This window comes from Hydra viridissima, unplaced genomic scaffold (assembly GCF_058129835.1).
Source record: "Hydra viridissima isolate aposymbiotic clone 2 unplaced genomic scaffold, HvirCarnegie_v1 scaffold_11, whole genome shotgun sequence".
Classification (NCBI taxonomy): domain Eukaryota; kingdom Metazoa; phylum Cnidaria; class Hydrozoa; order Anthoathecata; family Hydridae; genus Hydra; species Hydra viridissima.
The window spans coordinates 8,517,837-8,537,002 of NW_028324310.1; the positions used below are offsets into that span (position 1 = coordinate 8,517,837).

The following is a 19,166-nucleotide window of genomic DNA, read 5'->3' on the forward strand; positions in this document are numbered from 1 at the left end:
ATAAGTTAATTTGTATCTGTTTTTACGCTCGAGGAAGAAGAAGAGCTCTTATTGTATGTTCAAAAAATGGATTCTTTGTTTTATGGCAACCGTTAGATATTGCAGTTTACGGGCCGATAAAAAAACACTTGAGATCGAAGTTAATTCTTCCCAAAAACAACATCCAGACAGAATCATCAACCAGTATAATATTGCAAAACCTTTTACGGGAGCGTATCTAAAAGGAGCTACACCAGCAAATGCAATCAGCGGATTCCGTGCAAGCAGCATATATCTATCCAATAGTCACATTATTGGGGATGAACATTTTGCACCGTCTGAGGTGTATCAAAGAAGTACTGCAAACATCGTACCAAAAACTAATATCAGTAGCACTAGAAAAGAACAGCAAAATCAAACGGTATCGGCCGATCGCTGTTTGCCACTAGACAGAATTTCTTCTCAAGACCTACCATCGAGCTCTGTCACCAACTCTTATCATACAAATATCGCCAGTAAAGAAAATCAAGGTGACTGCAAACCAGATTCAGGAGTTTTAGAAGAAATCTGGCCAATACCGGAAAAAAGTTGTTTTATTTGAGGAAGATACTAGTTTTTTTTTTTAATTTTAATTTTAATATTTTTTGTCCAAACATTGTAACCAAAAAAGTAGATTAAATGTATGACTATAATATATGTATTTTTTTATTTATTTTTAAAATTAACATATCCTTCCGTCCCCGGTTGGTGTTGGAAATCATATATTACCTAACTTCAAAAGTAAAGTCATAAATGTCTTTAAGTAATCATATCCTTTTGAGACATATTTTTGAATATGACCAATACATGAAGTTACTTACGATATGAGAGATATATTTATATTTATGGCACGAGAGACATAACATATAAGACATTAAAAACTGAACAATCTAAAACTTAACCTAATATGGGAGACATGATAATATAAAGTAAAACAAATATACTTAAAACAATTGATAAAATTGATATAAAACAAGGAATGATACACAAACGTAAAAAATTCAAAAGAAAAAAAAAAAAAAAAAAAAAAAAAATTAGCATTACTAAGTCACAGTCACAACAGACGTAAGTTTTGCCGTGAAAATCAACGTTACTACGACTGTTTTACAAAACTACTAATATCAAGCAGTTATACTGCAACTATTGTCCCTTAAAGACAAATATGATAAATTTGATAGCACTACAGGTGTTTCATGATTTAAAAATCTTCGTAGAATTTGCTAGCGTATGCCTTTAACCGATTCTTAACCCCGACCAATGGTTCGTTCCAGCGTGGATTCATGTTTTTAGTTAAAGTAACTTATGATAGACGAGTATATTTGAAAATCACATCAAACAATTTACCACCTAATTTCTTGGCCAACCAAGGATTTTTTAAGACAGCGCATCGAATAACTTCGCATTTAAATTCAGCCTTATAGTTGGTGTGAACACATCTGTAAAAAAAAAAAAATCTTATGGAACCATCAAATTTACACGCATGCACATGCGCACATTATATGATTTAAACTAACCTTCCCATTCCCTCTAGAAGTATGAGATCTGCATTTCTCATCACTGCGGCAAGTTTTAACTCAATTCGTCTAAAATATAAGTTAAGAATCAGCAATTATTTTAAATAAACAAAACTAAAAAATCACACCAAAAAAAAAAAAAAAAAGAAAGGGTAATTAAAAATTTAGAATTATCTTACTGCAAGTCTAGACATGCAGAGCTCGATCCGGTTTCCATTATAGAAAGCATCTCTTCTGACAAAGCATTTCTAGACAGAACAGAAAACTAACAGACAACTTACAGAGCATTTTAATAAGAAATTAAAAATCACTTTGTAAGAAACTTCATTATCTTATACAAACTTTAAGAGTCTTTTAAAGTAAACTTTTAGACGAAAGAAAGAAAATGTTGGCTTACCGTATTATAGGACACATTTCTGCAACACGGTCACAAACGATGATTAGCTCACTGTAAATTACATCGTTTATCGCAGGATAAGAATTGGCTGCAAGTACAACCTTTGATGGAGGCAACAAAATAATCATTAAAAATTATTAAATTAGATGAGGTCATCATCATGACTATTATTACGCTACTTTATAGAAATGAAAAATATTGTAAACTTGTGACTAAAATGAAAATTATATGATCATTTTTACTTTGGTTCCACGTTTTAAGAGCTCGCGTACAAAAGGTATTAGCCCCAACATAATATCTGCACCACTGTTGTCTGCAAAAACTACAGCCAGTTTATGAGGTTCTTCTTTAAAACGAGACAGCCAAGAATCAACATCGTCAGTTAACCATGGTCTCTCTAGAAAATCGTGATTTAGAATCAAACTTTAAATTTTATTATAAAATTTGGTCAATCAGTCATTAATATTGTATTACTTATGTTAACACTATATTAGCAAACTAAATCTCGAAAACTTACTTTGAATTTTCTGCTTAGCCTGCTCAAAACCGAATAGGGGATTTTGCAAATGCCTATTAGTAAAACAGGTAAAAATCTAACTCAAGCAAATAACTCTTCCTTCTAATAACTACCTTATTAAAAGAAGTAAATCTCCCCCTGATTATCTTATTGAGATTCATAACTGGCTTTTTAAAATTAAAAATGAAATAGTTTGCTTTTTTCTACTTACTAAGTGAATTCAAAAAATAAAATATAAAAAAATAAAACAAAAAGATAACAACATCTCAAATAAAAATATTAATTATAATTGTAAATAAAAGTAACAAAATTAATTGAGATAAGATTCAAACAGAAATAAGGTATAAGAAATCATTCAAAAAAAAAAAAAAAAAATCATACTTAACATTTTCTGCTGCACCCCAATCAAACATATTACCAGATACCAATCCTTCAATTATTTCAATCTGCCTCTCTTCAGTGTTTAAGCTATCTATGAAATGGAGATGTTGACGGAGCAATGCAAGCGCCTTCTCATTCTCAGATTGTTTTATCTGTATGTATGCATGAATATATATATATATATATATATATATATATATATATATATATATATATATACATATATATATATATATATATATATATATATATATATATATATATATATATATATATATATATATATATATATATATATATATATATATATATATATATATTGTATGTATGTATGTAATGTAATGTAATGTGATGTGATGTAATGTAATGCAATGTAATGCAATGTAATGCAATGTAAATGTAATGCATGTCTGTATATGATATGATCTCCACATTCTTATTAGTGATGCATCAGATATGGTTTCTTCCACTTATTATCTGGCTGGATATTATATTGAAAAAGCATAAATAACTTTTATTTCTTAAAACAAATTAGCAAGTAGGTTTTTTTATTTAGATTTTCTTTCAAGAAGAATGTCATTTTAGGACACTAAATTCTCAGTTTTGAATTACAAAACTTGAAATCAATAATCAAATGTCAAATGCTAATTTTAATAGTTTTCATAAATTGGCCATGGAGCAATTTAAGAAAATTATCAAATTTTTGCAGAAAAACATTAAAAAACTGTATGAAATTCTCCAAATATTTTTAGTTCCATTTTACATATATGAAACCACAATTTTGTATATATGAAACTGCAATTTTATATATATTCATGAGACTGCAACTTTGTATAAAACCTCAACTTTATGTGTAAAACTGCAATTTTATATACATGAAAACACAGTTTAAATTAACAGTAAAATCTATGACCTGAAGATATGGATCACAAAAAGAATATGCAGCCAGAAATTGATCTCGAGTATCTAGCAAACTTCGGACTGTTAACTGCCCAAATGAATAAGGTGCAACTTTCAAAACATTTAAACGCTCTAAAAATTGTTTTTTGAATGCTGCTCCTCTTTGTTCAGCATCTGATTGTCCACTTTGGCTTTGAATTGCTTTCTCAACAAACTAAAAAGACCAAAATAGAGAGTAAATAAAACATTACAATTGTAAGAAAATTTGTCACTTAATAAAAATTATTTTTCTTGAAAGATAAATATAAATCTATATATATATATATACAGAATCTATCCCGGTTTCAAATATGTTGATCCAATACTCCCTTCCTGCTTCTTCACCGCCTAGATCAAATAAATCAGGTTCATACTCAGACATATTGGCCAGTAGTGGACATGGTTCAACCTTAAACTTGATTCTATCCAATTCAAATTTTCCAAACTAAAAAGATAATTACATTTCAACTATTTCTAAATTTTTGTAAAAGGTTTATTCTGACTAAAAATGTAATTGAAAAAATAAAGTTTTGTATCTAAGAATTCATCACAAAACTAACAGGATAAAATTATATAATCATAATTATAATTGAAAAAATAAAGTTTTGTATCTAAGAATTCATCACAAAACTAACAGGATAAAATTATATAATCATAGTTATAATTGAAAAAATAAAGTTTTGTATCTAAGAGTTCATCACAAAACTAAAATTATATAATCATAGTTATATAATGTTAAGGTGAAAATCAGAATTAAAGATTTAGACAATTAAAAGTTAAACAATTCTTTTAATATTTTATATCTCTCTTTTAGTCCTTTTATTACCATGTATATTGAAAGAAATAAAAAAAAAATAAATTAAAATTTACATAACAAAACTTTGAAAGAAACTATTATACTAGATTTGAAATATGATTTAACATTTTCTTGCATAGATTTATTATATTTAATTTTTGTGTTTCATCTAATAACACTGCAAAAGGAGTTTTTTTTTACAATTTTAAAACTTGATGTAAGACTTTGAAGAGACAGAATTAGTTTTTAAAGTGAGAGAAAAGGCTAAAATTCAAAAATCAAGAGAAAAAAGGGAACAACAAAATATAAAAAATATAATGTTGTTATAACAAAACTGTATCTTAGAAATTAGAACTTTTCATACCTTTTGTCAAGACACACACACACATATATATATTATTAAATGAAATGCATACATGCACACACGTGTATGTAATGTAATGAAATATAATGTATCTATTTACATAATATATAACAAATATACTGTTGTTATAACAAAACTGTATCTTAGAAATTAGCACTTTTCATACCTTTTGTCAAGACACACACACACATATATATACTATTAAATGAAATGCATACATGCACACACGTGTATGTAATGTAATGAAATATAATGTATCTATTTACATAGAGCTAGCTTGTTATCAATAAAAAAATTTACTTTAGCTGATAAAAGATCACTGTTTGCTGGGAAAGCAGAACTGCCAGCTAAATTTTCAAGCCAACAAGAACTGTCATTTTGTGGAAAGCCTGAAAGAGTAGTAACTTTAAAAATGAGATTTTTTTTTTACAAAAATTACATTTAATGTATAATAAGAGTTTAGAAATGTAAGTTATGAACTAAAATTACTTATTTCACAGAAAAAAATATTTAAGAATATTAAAATTTAATAAAAATCTTTTGTACTTACTGGTACCAAGAAATGCTCCAATGGCACCAAGGTAACCTTCATGTCGCAGAAACATAGCATGCAGCTTCCCCTTTAAAAGGTATAACAAAAATACTGTGTAAAAATAATAATTGTAATTATAAAGTAATTTTATTGTACTATATTATTTTAGTTCAAAAAAATTTATCATTATTTTTTTTTAAATGCATAAGATAATTATATGTAAAAGAGATAAAATATATATTAATGTTGACAATATAATTTGAACATAAAGATTGAAAAATTGAAGAGTTATAAGGACTTTTTTTTACTTATAAGAAACAAAAAGATGTCAAATAATTTTCAGAACTAAAACCAGTAAGCATTTTAACAAAAAAAAGCAACTGGTTAAAAAAGAATGACATTAAATTTGGTTGTTCATGAAATATTTTTAGTATGCTTTAGCAGTTCTACAACATGATTCACAATGAATCATAACAAGGAAATCTAACAAGGTTATAGGGTTCTGTTTGGAAACATTTTGTAAATCAACTTGATTTCAACTGATTATCATCAAGGACTCTCCATACATTATTTACAAAAACTATTGACAAAAGTCTGCAAATAAAACAAACAAAAAAATTAAAAAAATGTGAAAAATTTTGTGTAACATAAACACATGTGCTTGAGAACAAAGTTTGTGTTTGCTACTTTGCATCATACATCTGTCCACATCAAGCAATGGAGAAAAACTAATAATTTGAGAGTGAACAGAGATGTAAAAGAAGAGTTACTCTTAAGATAGACATTGCATCAAGTCTGTAAACACAGTAGAAAAAAAAAGGTTTCTAAGGCTGACCTGAGAGCCATGAACAAAGATTGTGAGTGTAAGTAGTTAAGGGTTAATGGTTTAATACATAGCCAAAAGTTCATTATGGTTTCTCAAAGCTTTTTAAAAGAAAATAATCATGACCGAAACAAATAGAATATTTAGAGCTTCACGATAATCATAAGTGGAATTATTACCTGATTTGTCAAATTTTGGCTGTTTGCACTTTGTTAACAATTCCAATTATTTAAAAAACTCAATAATCTTTGGGCATTCTTTCTTGCAAAAAGTTTGTTTTTAGACAAATATAAAGACTGTATGTATCATGATAGACCAACTCAGATGGTATTGTATAGCTCTCTCTTTCTAGTTATTCAAACACAAACCAAATTTTGAAAAGATATCAGTAGCTGCTATTTTACCAAGAAACTCAGAACTGTGGTATTAATTGGTGCTGTTTTGTTTGCATATATAATACATTTCACATATATTAGTTACACTAAACCTTATCTTAATTTCTAAAAATGGACTGCTTGTTTTATGGCCTACTAGACTCAAACATTCAGGAATGAATTATAACCAAACACTGATTTGGCTATTGAAAATTCCCTATAAAATTTGTAAACTGCCTGTTTTTGATAATTTATTAATCTTAGATAAATTACTTTGACATTATTTCTGTCAATTTTAGTTGATTGTTAAGATTTGGATGATATTTAGCTTAAGTTTATTGATTTGGTTTGAAATAGACTTAAATTTATAACATAGCCAGCTGATATTGACTAAGCATTACAAAATTTTTTTTATCACTGTCTAACTATTATCTTAAGTTTTTTAAAAATCATTTCAGTAGTAATGCTTATAGTAGCTCTTATATGCACTAAAGCACAACTAACTTCAATTATACTGTTACTGAGAAACAAACAAGAGCAAGAATATTGCTCCATTCCTTCAGGAGTTAGTCATTTTAACAAGATTTTCCCTTACGTATCAAATGAACCTTGGTGCTCTTAGAGCAAGTGATCCACTTTGCTTCTAAGTGAAATGACACTGGATAAACATAGATAAGCTGGCTCTAGACATTTTTTTGATTTGTACTTATTACATAACATCATAATAACTGGGAAATCACACAACTAACATAAAAATTGACAATGAAATTATCATAACAGATAAAAGTAAATTTGAAGACGATTTCCAAAGTGTTATTTTTTAAAGAAATAGGAGGAGACTTGGAGGAAAAATAACATGTGGCAACCCAGTATATGATTATTTAATAGACAAAATAACTATAATCAGTTTCTTACCTTTGAGAAGAAATTTATTGCAAAAGAAATAGTATGCATTGTTACAGGGTGTCCACGAATGAAATAGCCTCCAAAAAAAATTCTTTTCAAGCCATGCAGTTGAGCATATAAAGAGGAAATCTAAAAGATAAAAAAGAGAGAGAATTGTTATTGTATTCATTTTCAATATTCTGGTAATACAATAACATTAAAAATAAAAGATTAAATCATTTTGACCATTTTCTTTTGGCTAATTCAAAGTCAATACCAAATCAGGACTAAAAATCAGGACCTAACTAAAAATATTCTGAAGAAACCTCAATAACTGCTTTTAAATCATATGAATTTATAACATTTATGAGCCTCTTGAATAAAATTCCAGTAAGCATTTTGGATTCTAAATCAGAGAAAAAATAAGTGGTTTTTACCTGACCAATATCATTGCTAACCATTTGGAGTAAAGCTTTAGCAATATCCTGTGGTCGAAATCGAGCTACATAAAAACACATGCCATTTAAAAAGACAAATTAAACATCATACTCAGTGTGTACAAAAAAAACAGTTTAATTAAAAAATGTATTTAATCACTTAACATTAGAAAATTACTCATCCACCTTATTTCATTATATTACATAAAAAGGTTCCTCATTTAATTATATTAAATACACAGCAGTGATATTTAAGCTCTAAATATAATTTCTATCTCCATTTTTATTCAGTTCTTGTAGCAGTTCTTGTAATTTCTAATTTCAATTTTACATGTTTTGAATCATTTCAGATGAAATTAATTTCAGTTATGATTTCAATAACTTTACTTATTTCAGTTACGAATTCAGTTCATATTTTACTTCTATCAAATTTTACAACAATTAGTGATCCTAACGACACATTTTTTTGAAAAAATTAAAGTGTAGTCTTGAAGTGTATGAATTAAGATAACTTATACTAGTTGCATTCATTAAAAAAAAAATCTTATGGCACCTTCCAGGGCTTCAAAAAAAAAAAAAAAAACTTACACCACCCCAGGGTAAATTGGCGCAAATTATAAAAGATTGTTAACGTATTGGTGAGTAAAAATTTGTAAAAATTGTTTAGTATTTCTATGAGTTAGTAGCAAATAGTAGTTCGAATATGAAGTCAAAACAATACCCCAACCTTTGTTCCCTCGTAACAAAATCCCCTAAAAAATAAATTCAAAAACATTTTTTTTGTGAAAAATTTTTTTTTTCAATATTATTACAAATAAAAATTAAAAAAACTTAATTTTATAAAAATATTTTTGTTTTCCAACTTGCCCCGTGAAAATTTTGCCAATAAACCCCAAAAGCCTTTCAATAAACAGCCCATAGATCCTGAAAAACTTCACTTTTGAAAAAAAACCTGACTGATAATAGTAAATCAATTGTGACTGAAATATTTGCAGTAGTTTTTTTTTTTACATAAGACCCAAGATGAAATGGTCAATTAGGAAGGTTCCCTGAGATTTCTGAGATTTTTTGATAAAAGACTGCAGATAAACGCAATTCATCAACTTACTCCTGCTGCCAACTAGCTATCATTATTTCAAGAAACAATGTAATACATAAGTTTCAAGAAAAATATTTAAACAATTTTTTAACTTAATGTTAAACAGTCTAAATAAGCATACAAATAGTCATAAAATAGTCAGCAATTTAAATTTTGGGTCAAACATTTTTATCATCTTTACCATTGGGTAGCTGGTATTAACAATCATTTCAATCACGCTATCTGATATTCACTTGATTCCGTTGGCCACAAGGTGATTCACTGTTCAAAGCACTCTCTTATTGTCTGGGTCTTTGTCTTTACACTATTTTGGGAAGATGTAGAATTGATTTCATCAATTTTATGTTTCAAAAAATATTTTTCCTGCATTTTATTCTTTCTTTTCATCCATCTAACATATGTGTGTGTCTTTATGTATTCTTTGAATATGCGCTACCAAGCTACTGGAATATTTTCTGGCAAGAGTTGCGCCACACATGCCCTCATTATTCTTGTCCTGTACTAGATATGTGGATTTGTAAATTTTTTCATCATAAATGAAGAACTTCCATACAGAACTGTCTTGTTTCCAACCAGCTAACAACCTTGATAAACTCATTATTCTGTTAGTGATTGATTTGCAACTCTTTAGATATTTAAAGAATCTTTAGATATTTAAATCATCTTATAACAAAAGATTGAACGCAATGAATTTATACTTAACATAATGACAAGCACGTGACCAGTTTATGTGGTCAAATCATACATTCTATAATCATTCCTAATATCATCATTATGGTCAAACATGTGCGCCAATTTTAAAACAAGTATGTAAAATTTTTTAATTAATTGCCAAAAAAAAAAGAAAAAAGAAAGCATTAAAATTTCTTTAATATTCAATAATTTTCGTTCGGTAGTTATTCCTAATTCTATTTCTATTTTCATTTTAATGCTTATATTCAATTGGATTTCAGTTTTTATTCTTCAGATTATTCCTAATTTTAGTTTTTACTCACGTTAACAAAATCAATTATTTTTACTTCTAATTTTACTTCACATTAAGAAAAATATCACAGATACACAGTATAAAAGACAACAAAAAATACATACATACCTGAAGTAAGCGATGATGTTGACTGGTCTCTTGATGCACGTACAGCCTTACCAAAGCTACTAGCTGTGAGATCTCCAGGTAAATTCATTTCAGCATATGCACCACCATATATATCTTTCACCTAATTAATTGAAAGCTATCTTTCAAAGTGTTTTTTTTTTTTTAATTCTTTAAAATAAAAATCCCTGATAGTAAATAAAATGATAGTAAAAAATAAAAAACAGCTAAAACAAGAAATTTTAAAAAAATTTTAAAATTCTGGAAAAAAAAAGTAAAAAATTGAGTTTAACTAAAGAAAAGAAAACAAAAAAACTCGAGATTATTTTATTATTTCTAACTTGCTTTTTGTAAATCATTTTTGAAAACATATAATTTAATCTAGCTCTGAAAGAATGCTTAGAGTGGATTACTACTTCTACAAACAAAAGGAAATGGAACTATTCTATCAACTATTCAGATGTTTTGTTTAAATATTTTGTTGACACAATTTAAAAATATTACATCTTAAAAACACTAAATTTAAGTTAAGATTAGTTTGCTATCACTTTTGTTTGAATCAATCACAAATATTTTTATGTGTGTAAATATTTTTGTAAAATAAAATGTAAATGTTAACTAAAATAAAAAAACATTTACACACAAAACTACAAACAGTGGTGTCAAAAAACAGTTTTTGGCTTATTTAAGACAACCATAATTTTGAGTAATTTCAACCTGAATATTTATACAAATTTTAAAGGATGGCTGCTACCAGCAATTATATTTGTAAAGGTTTTTTCATAAAATACAGTATGTAAGGCTTCAAATTTTACACAAGAAGTTTAAGCTTTCTTTGCTCATCTATTATCATCTTTCAGAATATTCACAACATATTTCAAACCATATATAAATGAAAAATCAAAATGTTTTTTCCACATAATTCTGCTTTTTAAAAATATATTCTTTTGAAAGAAGTAACTAAACTGACAAAATGTACTTCGAAAATTCCCCATTTAAAAATTGTGCCAAAAAAGAATACTAAAAAATTGTTGATTTTTAACAAGATCTTTTCAAAATTATAAGTAAGAACACAATTTTTATTATAAGCAAGCCATAAAGATTCAAATAAAGTGATAATTTTTGGCCAATTTTTAATGAAGTTTTTTTTTGTTTTAATAAAATGTTGGCATCTTTTTAACTTAACAAGTTCATATTTCTTTTAAAAACTTGAATTGTGTGTTTTTTGGATTTTCTGACCACTGTGCGCCCCTGGAGCAGGTTAATACTAATTTTAAACAAAAATCTAAAATGGTATTCTAATAATACATAATTGTGCCTTAAAAAAATAATTTCAAAAAGATGTCCCTGTAATCCAGCATTTCATCCTTGGGACTGCTCTGGGCACAAAAGATTTTCCTGTATTCACATGGAAGCTATATTCATTTTGGATTGTAATTCATTTGTAATTATTGTATTTCATTTGTAATTATTGTATTTCATTTGTAATTATTGTATTTCATTTGTAATTATTGTATTTCATTTGTAATTATTGTATTTCATTTGTAATTATTGTATTTCATTTGTAATTATTGTATTTCATTTGTAATTATTGTATTTCATTTGTAATTATTGTATTTCATTTGTAATTATTGTATTTCATTTGTAATTATTGTATTTATTTCCAAAATGACAGAAATAACACAATTTATTTTTTCAGAAATTTTTCATCAAATAAAATTATTTTTGTTATAGACAGGCCTCCTCTTTATAGGATCCTTGGGGACATAGCAAGTGGCTATTCTGCTTATTGAGCCACTAACCATAAGCAAAAATTAATAATTAACATTATTTAATTTTTTTACCCTTAGACTTAAGATTATTTTTTTATTTAGTCATGAAACATTTAGAATGTTACATGACTAAATAAAAAAATAATCTTAAGTCTTAAAGTTTAGAAAGAATACTTTCTTAAAGTTTAGAAAGAATACTTTCTTTTATTGATTGTTCAGAATTATTTGTTTCTTAATACATTTGAAGCTATTTTTAAATGTTTTCTAAAATGCTCTAACATTATTGAAAATGTAATTCATTATTTTAACTCACCAGTTGTCTCTAATATAAGTGTTTTAGTGCTATTGTATGATTAGATATTCAACAGGTGGAAATTTTTTTTGTTCAGGTTTTTACTTTTCAAAGAATTTAGTAGAAAAGTGAGGAGTTTACTTTTGTGGTACTTAAAAAAGAATGAGAATGTTATAATTTGATATAAATTTTATACTCTGATAATGTAAAAGACAACTTCAAGTAGAAATTTGAGAATGTAATAAACATTCAATTTGAATTCAAACATTAATTTTGGTTTTATACATGAATTTAACTTTTAAATACCAGACAACTATATTTTATACAAAATTACTGTTCACAAAGTATATTGTATGTTAAAGAGTAAGAGATGTATCTGTTATAAATAAAGTTTTTGATAAATTTAATTTATAAATGTGTGTGTGCATGCATGTGTGCGTGCACGAGCATGCGTATGTGTGTGTTTACACAAAATTTATATAAACAAATTTTTAAAATTCGCATCATTATTAGTGATATTAGTGATATTCAATCTAACTGACAGGTGACTGACAATAATAATTGAAAGCTAAAATAACATTATAGTTTTATTTACCAACATATTGATATTTTTTGTCTTCCCCTCAGCAGCCATTGATAACAACTCATCAAAACCCTATACAACAAAAACTTGAGAGTTTACAAGCTATTTAATGAGAGTCTACTAGCTATTTATATGCACATTTCCTTAAAAAAAAAACACTTAAATTTGTCTTTTTTAGGTGGCAAAGCTCACAAATTTACAGACTTGTTAAGATCAAAACTAAATGTTGAATCTGTCTTTTTAATTGTAAATAAAAATTTTATACTAGCTATTTAATTTACCTAAAAAAAAAACTAAGAAAGTTTACACAAATATTCCCCTATGAAATCACAAATAAAAACATCCAAGAAAGCACTAACTTATTAAACTATTTTTTTGATTACCTTAGCATCTGTAAGCAGAGAACCAAGACCCCAAAAAGTACCCCCACCAGTACTTGTACCACCAATTCTTTCAAATTTTTTATTTGACTCAACCTAATGTAGAAAAATTTTTATCATATGCTTTCCTAAGTATACCTTAAATATTTTATACTTGCAACAACTTTAAAAGTTAAAACATTTGGTTTCATTTTGGGATAGGAAGAAATGAATGTTTACATAAGTAAATAGTTAAAATAAAGCAAACATAACCTGTAAAGAAATGCTTGGAACAAATTCGTAAATAAAACTAATCTAACTTTGATGATGGAAACACCAGATCCAATATTAACAAGAAGGTATGGGAAAACATCTTCACCAACTAGATTTTTGAATATATATTCTGGTTCAGCATTTACATCTTTTTGATAGAATTGAAAACATTCATTTGGAACATTTGACAGTAGAAAGTTACACCCACTGATTAAACACTGCATTTCATCAAGTTTCTCAACCCTAAAAAACAAAAGAAGACCTAAATGCTAAAAGTACTTAAGTCACAATTTTGTACAATTTCATTTACAACTAAATAGACATACTCAACATTTAGTTTTGATCTTAATAAGTCTGTGTATTTGTGAGCTCCACCACCTAAAAAAAACAAATTTCAGTTTTTTTTTTAAAAGATAATAATGCGCATATAAAATATATTGCAGACAACAGTCTTAGAAGTACATTTTAAAAAGACATCATATTATAAAGAGGCAATCAATAGACAGATTTAAGTTAGACAACATCTAAAGCATATCATGCTTTTATTTCTTTAAGACATAATTTTCTTTTATATTAATAATATTAAATACAGAATTTTTCAAACAAATTTTTTTCACAGTTACAGCAGCTTTTGCAGCAAGATTTTTTTCTAATAATTTTCAGAATATAAAAACAATTTAAATTTCATTAAACAAATTTAATTCAAAAAAAGTAATGAGATTAAAATGAATTATATAAAACAACATTTAACTCCAAATAAAAAATTAGGAAATTTATGAAAACATTTCTTCGCTTTTTTAAATAAGAAAACAATAATAAAAAATAATAAAAAAAAAAAATAATAAAAAAAAAATTTTACTAAATAAATAGTTTTCATACCAGTAGCTTTAATACTCAGCTTGCCATTTCCTGTTTGCATAAGATTCTTCTGTATAAAGTCTAATGAATCTTCGATATACTTTGTTTCAAACTTTACAAAATGTATTCTTTCTCTCCGCTCAACTTGCTCTTCCACTGTATACAAGGGTACCTAAAAAGATGATGAAATTTAAATTAAAAAGTAGATAAAGAACTTTAAGAGATGACACTATCTTATTTAGAATAATGACATTGTAATCCATTCCTGCAGGCCATTATGGACTTAAATTATATTTACACTACTATAACCAAAACGAACTACTTTTTTTTTTTTTGAAATTTGATTATAGGTATAGAGTTAAGATATAGATTGTATTTTAACAGTTTTTATATATATATATATATATATATATATTAAAAGGAAATTGTATATTTCTAACATACCAGAAAATAAAAAGAATAAAAAAATTATAAAAGAAAAAGAAAAAGTAACCTAAACAATTCAAAAAGACATTAAAATACATTTTTATAAGTTAAATCAAATCAATAAAACTTAAAAAGATTCATGAAAAGAAGCTGACTAAAATAAAACTTTAAAAAACAAAAAAATGCATTTTTAAAAGAAAGAAACTTTAAATGTATTTTTTTATTTTACAACTTTTACATTTTAAACAAGCTAAATAAAAATCTGATCACCTTCTACTCAAGAGAAAACCAGTTATAGAATTGTTTAAAAAAGCATATGCAGATCATAGCCTTAACAAAATTACATCAATTACAAATTTTCCATACATCAGGAATAGGATGTAATAATCAAAGTTTAAAATGAAATGTTTTTATTTCTTGAAAAAATGTTTGCTATATATGATTCTATTTTAATTTGCATTGAATTTCATATAACTAAAGAATACCAAATAAAATACAAATAAAAAGACCAGAAATAAAATTGTTTAAAACTATTTTTATAACCAGAAATTTTTTTTTATCATTCAGTAAAGATTCTGATATCATAATAGAAGCAATTTTTCTTATGCATGAATTGTTTTGTAAAACATCTTGTGCAAACATCTACACATCATTACACTTAGAGAATTCTTCATGCATATTAATTTGGAATGTTATTAAAAATTCTAAATTCTAAACATTGTTACTAAGTTTAAGATCTGGCTTCATGCTTGTTGTTACTGCTCTAAATAACTCTGAAAAATGTTTAGTAGTTAGATTTGTACAACACTTTGATTTCACATATCACATAGTGGAAAAAATCTAAATTTTATACTAATCTTTTTAAGTTGAGGATACTTAACTTCAGATAATGCATTTCAAAATTGCAATAAAGTTAGTCTATTATGCAACATCAGAGGATTTTAATATTTCTGGAGAATAGTTCCATTCCAAATTGAGATAATTTTTAATAAAAAGTTAATAACATTTTCAAAAAGAGCCACATGCAGCTCAAGAGTCAGAATGACATTCCAAGAGCTGGAATCTGGTCTTTCCTGACATAGATCATGCAAAGATACTTTAAAAACTTTTAAATATTATCTCTTATATGCAAATTACCTTTTTATCATCAACATCATCCACTAATGAATCATAACTTTTACTGTAATGCCTGGGTCTTTTGTTTTCAACTTCCGCCAAATATGCAATTTTAGCAAGTGATCCACCTATTTAATATGGTAAATTATTGTACAAAAAATAAATAATTAACATCAATTAAATAATTATGTAATGTATGTATGTAATGTATGTATGTATGTATGTATGTATGTATGTATGTATGTATGTATGTATGTATGTATGTATGTATGTATGTATGTATGTATGTATGTATGTATGTATGTATGTATGTATGTATGTATGTATGTATGTATGTATGTATGTATGTATGTATGTATATAGATTTATAGATCATAGAACAAATGATCTCTCTACTGCACACTTGATGGATTTACAGAACAAATTTAGTTTGGTGCAGGCTATTGTGCTTCATTGATTGGTTGTTTTTAACCAATTGAGAGTCCAAATTTTATCTCCATTTTTCAAATAAAATAAAATACTCTTTGTATATATGGAGAAAATAAGTTAAAGAAGTTTTAAATATCTTTTATATACAGAAATAGATAATGTGATTATAAACATAAAAATTTATAATTGAAATGGTAATTTTTAGTTGCTTGCCAGGTTTTTTTGCATAAAAGGCCTGATGAAATCAACAGTTACCTTGTAGACAAATCCAACAGTCTGCAGAACAGCATTTACATTAGAGTAATAAATATTTAAAAAAGTAAAACACACATGATTATGGCATTTAGGCCATTGCAATTGCAGTGATCTTAAGCTTGACCCAATTCAGCTACTTACTGCAATAACATTTATTAGATTATGTCCTTTTACAGTCAGTAGTATAGAGGTAAACACAAATATATTGTTAAAATTTAATAATCTGTATATTGTAATCATTAAAATTCACTGATCTGCAACCAAATAAAAAGAAATCAAAGCTTTTACTTGAAAAATTTAGATAAAATGCAACTTGAACATAAGTTCACATATTTATTACTTGATAAGATACACTTTTTACGAAACTTCTGCAACAAAAATATTCAGCTCAGGTAGCCATCAAGAGAATACAAACTGGAAAAATGTAATAAGTATGAATATAATAAGTATGAATATATTAAGTTTAATAAGCTTCTCTTCCATAATAAAACTTTTCCATAATTAAACTTCAAACCTTTTATACTATATTTAAATATTAATTCCAAAAGGTCAATACCTATACAAAATATGGCATTGCTGAAGTTATTTTTTTCTGACTGGGCTGTAAAACATAGATTATATCTGTTTTTTTTTTTATTTAAAAAAAAAAACAACAACATAATCTATGTAGCTTTCATACTAATAAATTTTATCTTTACAAAATACTGAAAAAATATAGAATCAGAAAAATATGCAATTAAACTCTAAATTATTAGACTGAATCTGACACTGAAAAAATATCTATAAATGAAAAAAAAAAAAAAAGTCTGATTTAGTATGTTTTGTAATGTCTGTGAACACTATATACTACATTTTCTTTAACATATAATAAAACAGAATTATGTCTGTGAACAGTATATACTATATCTTCTTTAACATATAATAAAATAGAATCATATTTCAAAAGATTAGGAGCACAATTAAATGATACACTGAAATTCTAGAGAGAGAATAGTAAAAGAAATTAAAATTTAATACAGTGGGATACTACAATCTTTTTTTAAAAGTATATACTTATAATATTTTGTAAACAGCTAATTGTTCAAAATATACAAACTATATAATATACAATAATTTAAAAAGACATACTAGTTCTATCTATCAAGTTATAAACAACATCAGCATTTAATTTTGAATTACTGAATACTTACCAATGTCAATTGCAAATCTTTTTGCACTACTAAGGTTTCTGAATACTTCACTTTGAGGAAGTTCAATACTTTTTGCATATGACGCATCCAGATTATTAACTGCCATTTGACTTTTATAATGTACTAAAATAAAAAATTTTAATAAATACTATTTGACAAAAAATAATATCTAGATAACATATGTTAACTAATAAAGTGCAAAGTAGTTATAGGTAGATGTAAAATGGAACATATGTAACTAGCACCACCAAACAACTTGCTATATAACACTAAAAGCCAATCTGCCATAATTTATATCATCAAATTACCAGATACAATAACAAAAAATAAGCTGAGTTTTTTGAAAAACTGGCTGTGGGAATATTTTTTAAAACAAATGTTTTGAAGATAAGGATTCCTAAGTGGAATACATACAATTTGCATAAAACTTTCCATATCGATTAAAAAAGAGACAAAGAATCAAATGGAATGTGGACCTTTTTAATGTTTATAGATAATTATTTAGTTCTCAGCATTAAGGTCCATGTGGAAAAGGCAAGTATAGCCTTTCCTCTATTTACAACAAGTATTTATTTATGTTTTCTTGAAGAAATGATACTTAGAATTAGTATATAGAAATTATATACGTTATGCTTTTTTTCCTTTGCGAATTTTATAACATTTTTTGTTTTGATTTTTACATTTGTTTTAATATATTAAAATATTGCGAATTCATAATGCAGTGACATCTATAATGTTTTGTTTTTTTTTCATTTTCTTGTCTAAAGCTAAATTAGAAACTTAAAAAGTAGCTAAATAGGAAAATTCATTTTTGGGAAAATATAACATAACTGCTTTAAATGGCATAAAAACCTTAAATTTTATTCTACAAAACCAAGTTAATAAGTAAAAACCCTTTAGTCTGTAAAATAGATGATTCTGGACAATCATGACAGATTTAAAAAACAAAAATGATGGCATTTAATTTTCTTATAGCTGTTGGATCACTGAGGAAAATTTCAAGACAAATGCAATAATGTTTCAAAAAATATTCAAATGTCAATATGACCCAAAAATACTCTCTTTTTTGGTGCCATAACACAGCCAATTTTCTATACTTAATGTCTATACCTTCTGTCAAAAAATCATCAATTTTTTCAGTACAAAAAAGCAATAACTTTGGATTCGCTTAACTTTTAAAGCTGAATGACCCCTCATTCTTTAATTTTTCTCAAGCTTAACACAATAATATTAACAATATATCAAAATATAAACTAAAAAAATTTCCTTTGGAATGGCTAACCTAAGGAAATCACAGACTTTAGAGTGTTTGCATTACATACCTTACTTCTTGACGTCCGGATGCACTGTGCATGTGTACTGATCTAACGTGATCACAAAAAAACTTTTGTCGGACGCACAAGGATTAAGTTTATCTTAAAACATTGGACTTACTTGAGGTTAAAAA

The 19,166-nt window shown here is 26.3% G+C and overlaps 1 protein-coding gene across 2 annotated transcripts; it reads right to left on the reverse strand.

The window, feature by feature from the left end:
* Window positions 1–962: 962 nt before the first annotated feature.
* Window positions 963–19,156, reverse strand: LOC145190880 (4'-phosphopantetheine phosphatase-like). Of its 2 annotated transcripts, none has more exons than XM_090065989.1 (22): window positions 19,042–19,156; window positions 17,720–17,842; window positions 15,867–15,973; window positions 14,325–14,475; window positions 13,772–13,823; window positions 13,493–13,688; window positions 13,197–13,289; window positions 12,826–12,885; window positions 10,170–10,290; window positions 7,978–8,042; window positions 7,571–7,690; window positions 5,477–5,546; window positions 5,227–5,315; window positions 4,056–4,211; window positions 3,741–3,941; window positions 2,828–2,979; window positions 2,447–2,499; window positions 2,172–2,326; window positions 1,930–2,030; window positions 1,712–1,780; window positions 1,533–1,601; window positions 963–1,454 (listed from the first exon to the last, which is right to left on the reverse strand). In XM_090065989.1, the coding sequence occupies exons 2-22, from the start codon at window positions 17,823–17,825 to the stop codon at window positions 1,319–1,321; spliced, it is 2,322 nt and encodes a 773-aa protein (XP_089922115.1). In that variant the 5' UTR covers window positions 17,826–17,842; window positions 19,042–19,156; the 3' UTR covers window positions 963–1,318. The 2 variants fall into 2 exon arrangements, with proteins under 2 accessions (XP_089922115.1, XP_089922116.1); XM_090065990.1 differs by having other exon boundaries at window positions 13,446–13,688; window positions 19,042–19,071.
* Between the last annotated feature and the right edge of the window lie 10 nt (window positions 19,157–19,166).

Coding starts and splice junctions, on each gene's coding strand:
- LOC145190880 (XM_090065989.1), bottom strand. CDS start 17,825: ATGGCAGTTAATAATCTGGATGCGTCATATGCAAAAAGTATTGAACTT. Junction 13,290..13,492: donor CTGGTGTTTCCATCATCAAA/GTTAGATTAGTT, acceptor TTTCTACATTAG/GTTGAGTCAAATAAAAAATT. Junction 8,043..10,169: donor AACATCATCGCTTACTTCAG/GTATGTATGTAT, acceptor GTTTTTATGTAG/CTCGATTTCGACCACAGGAT.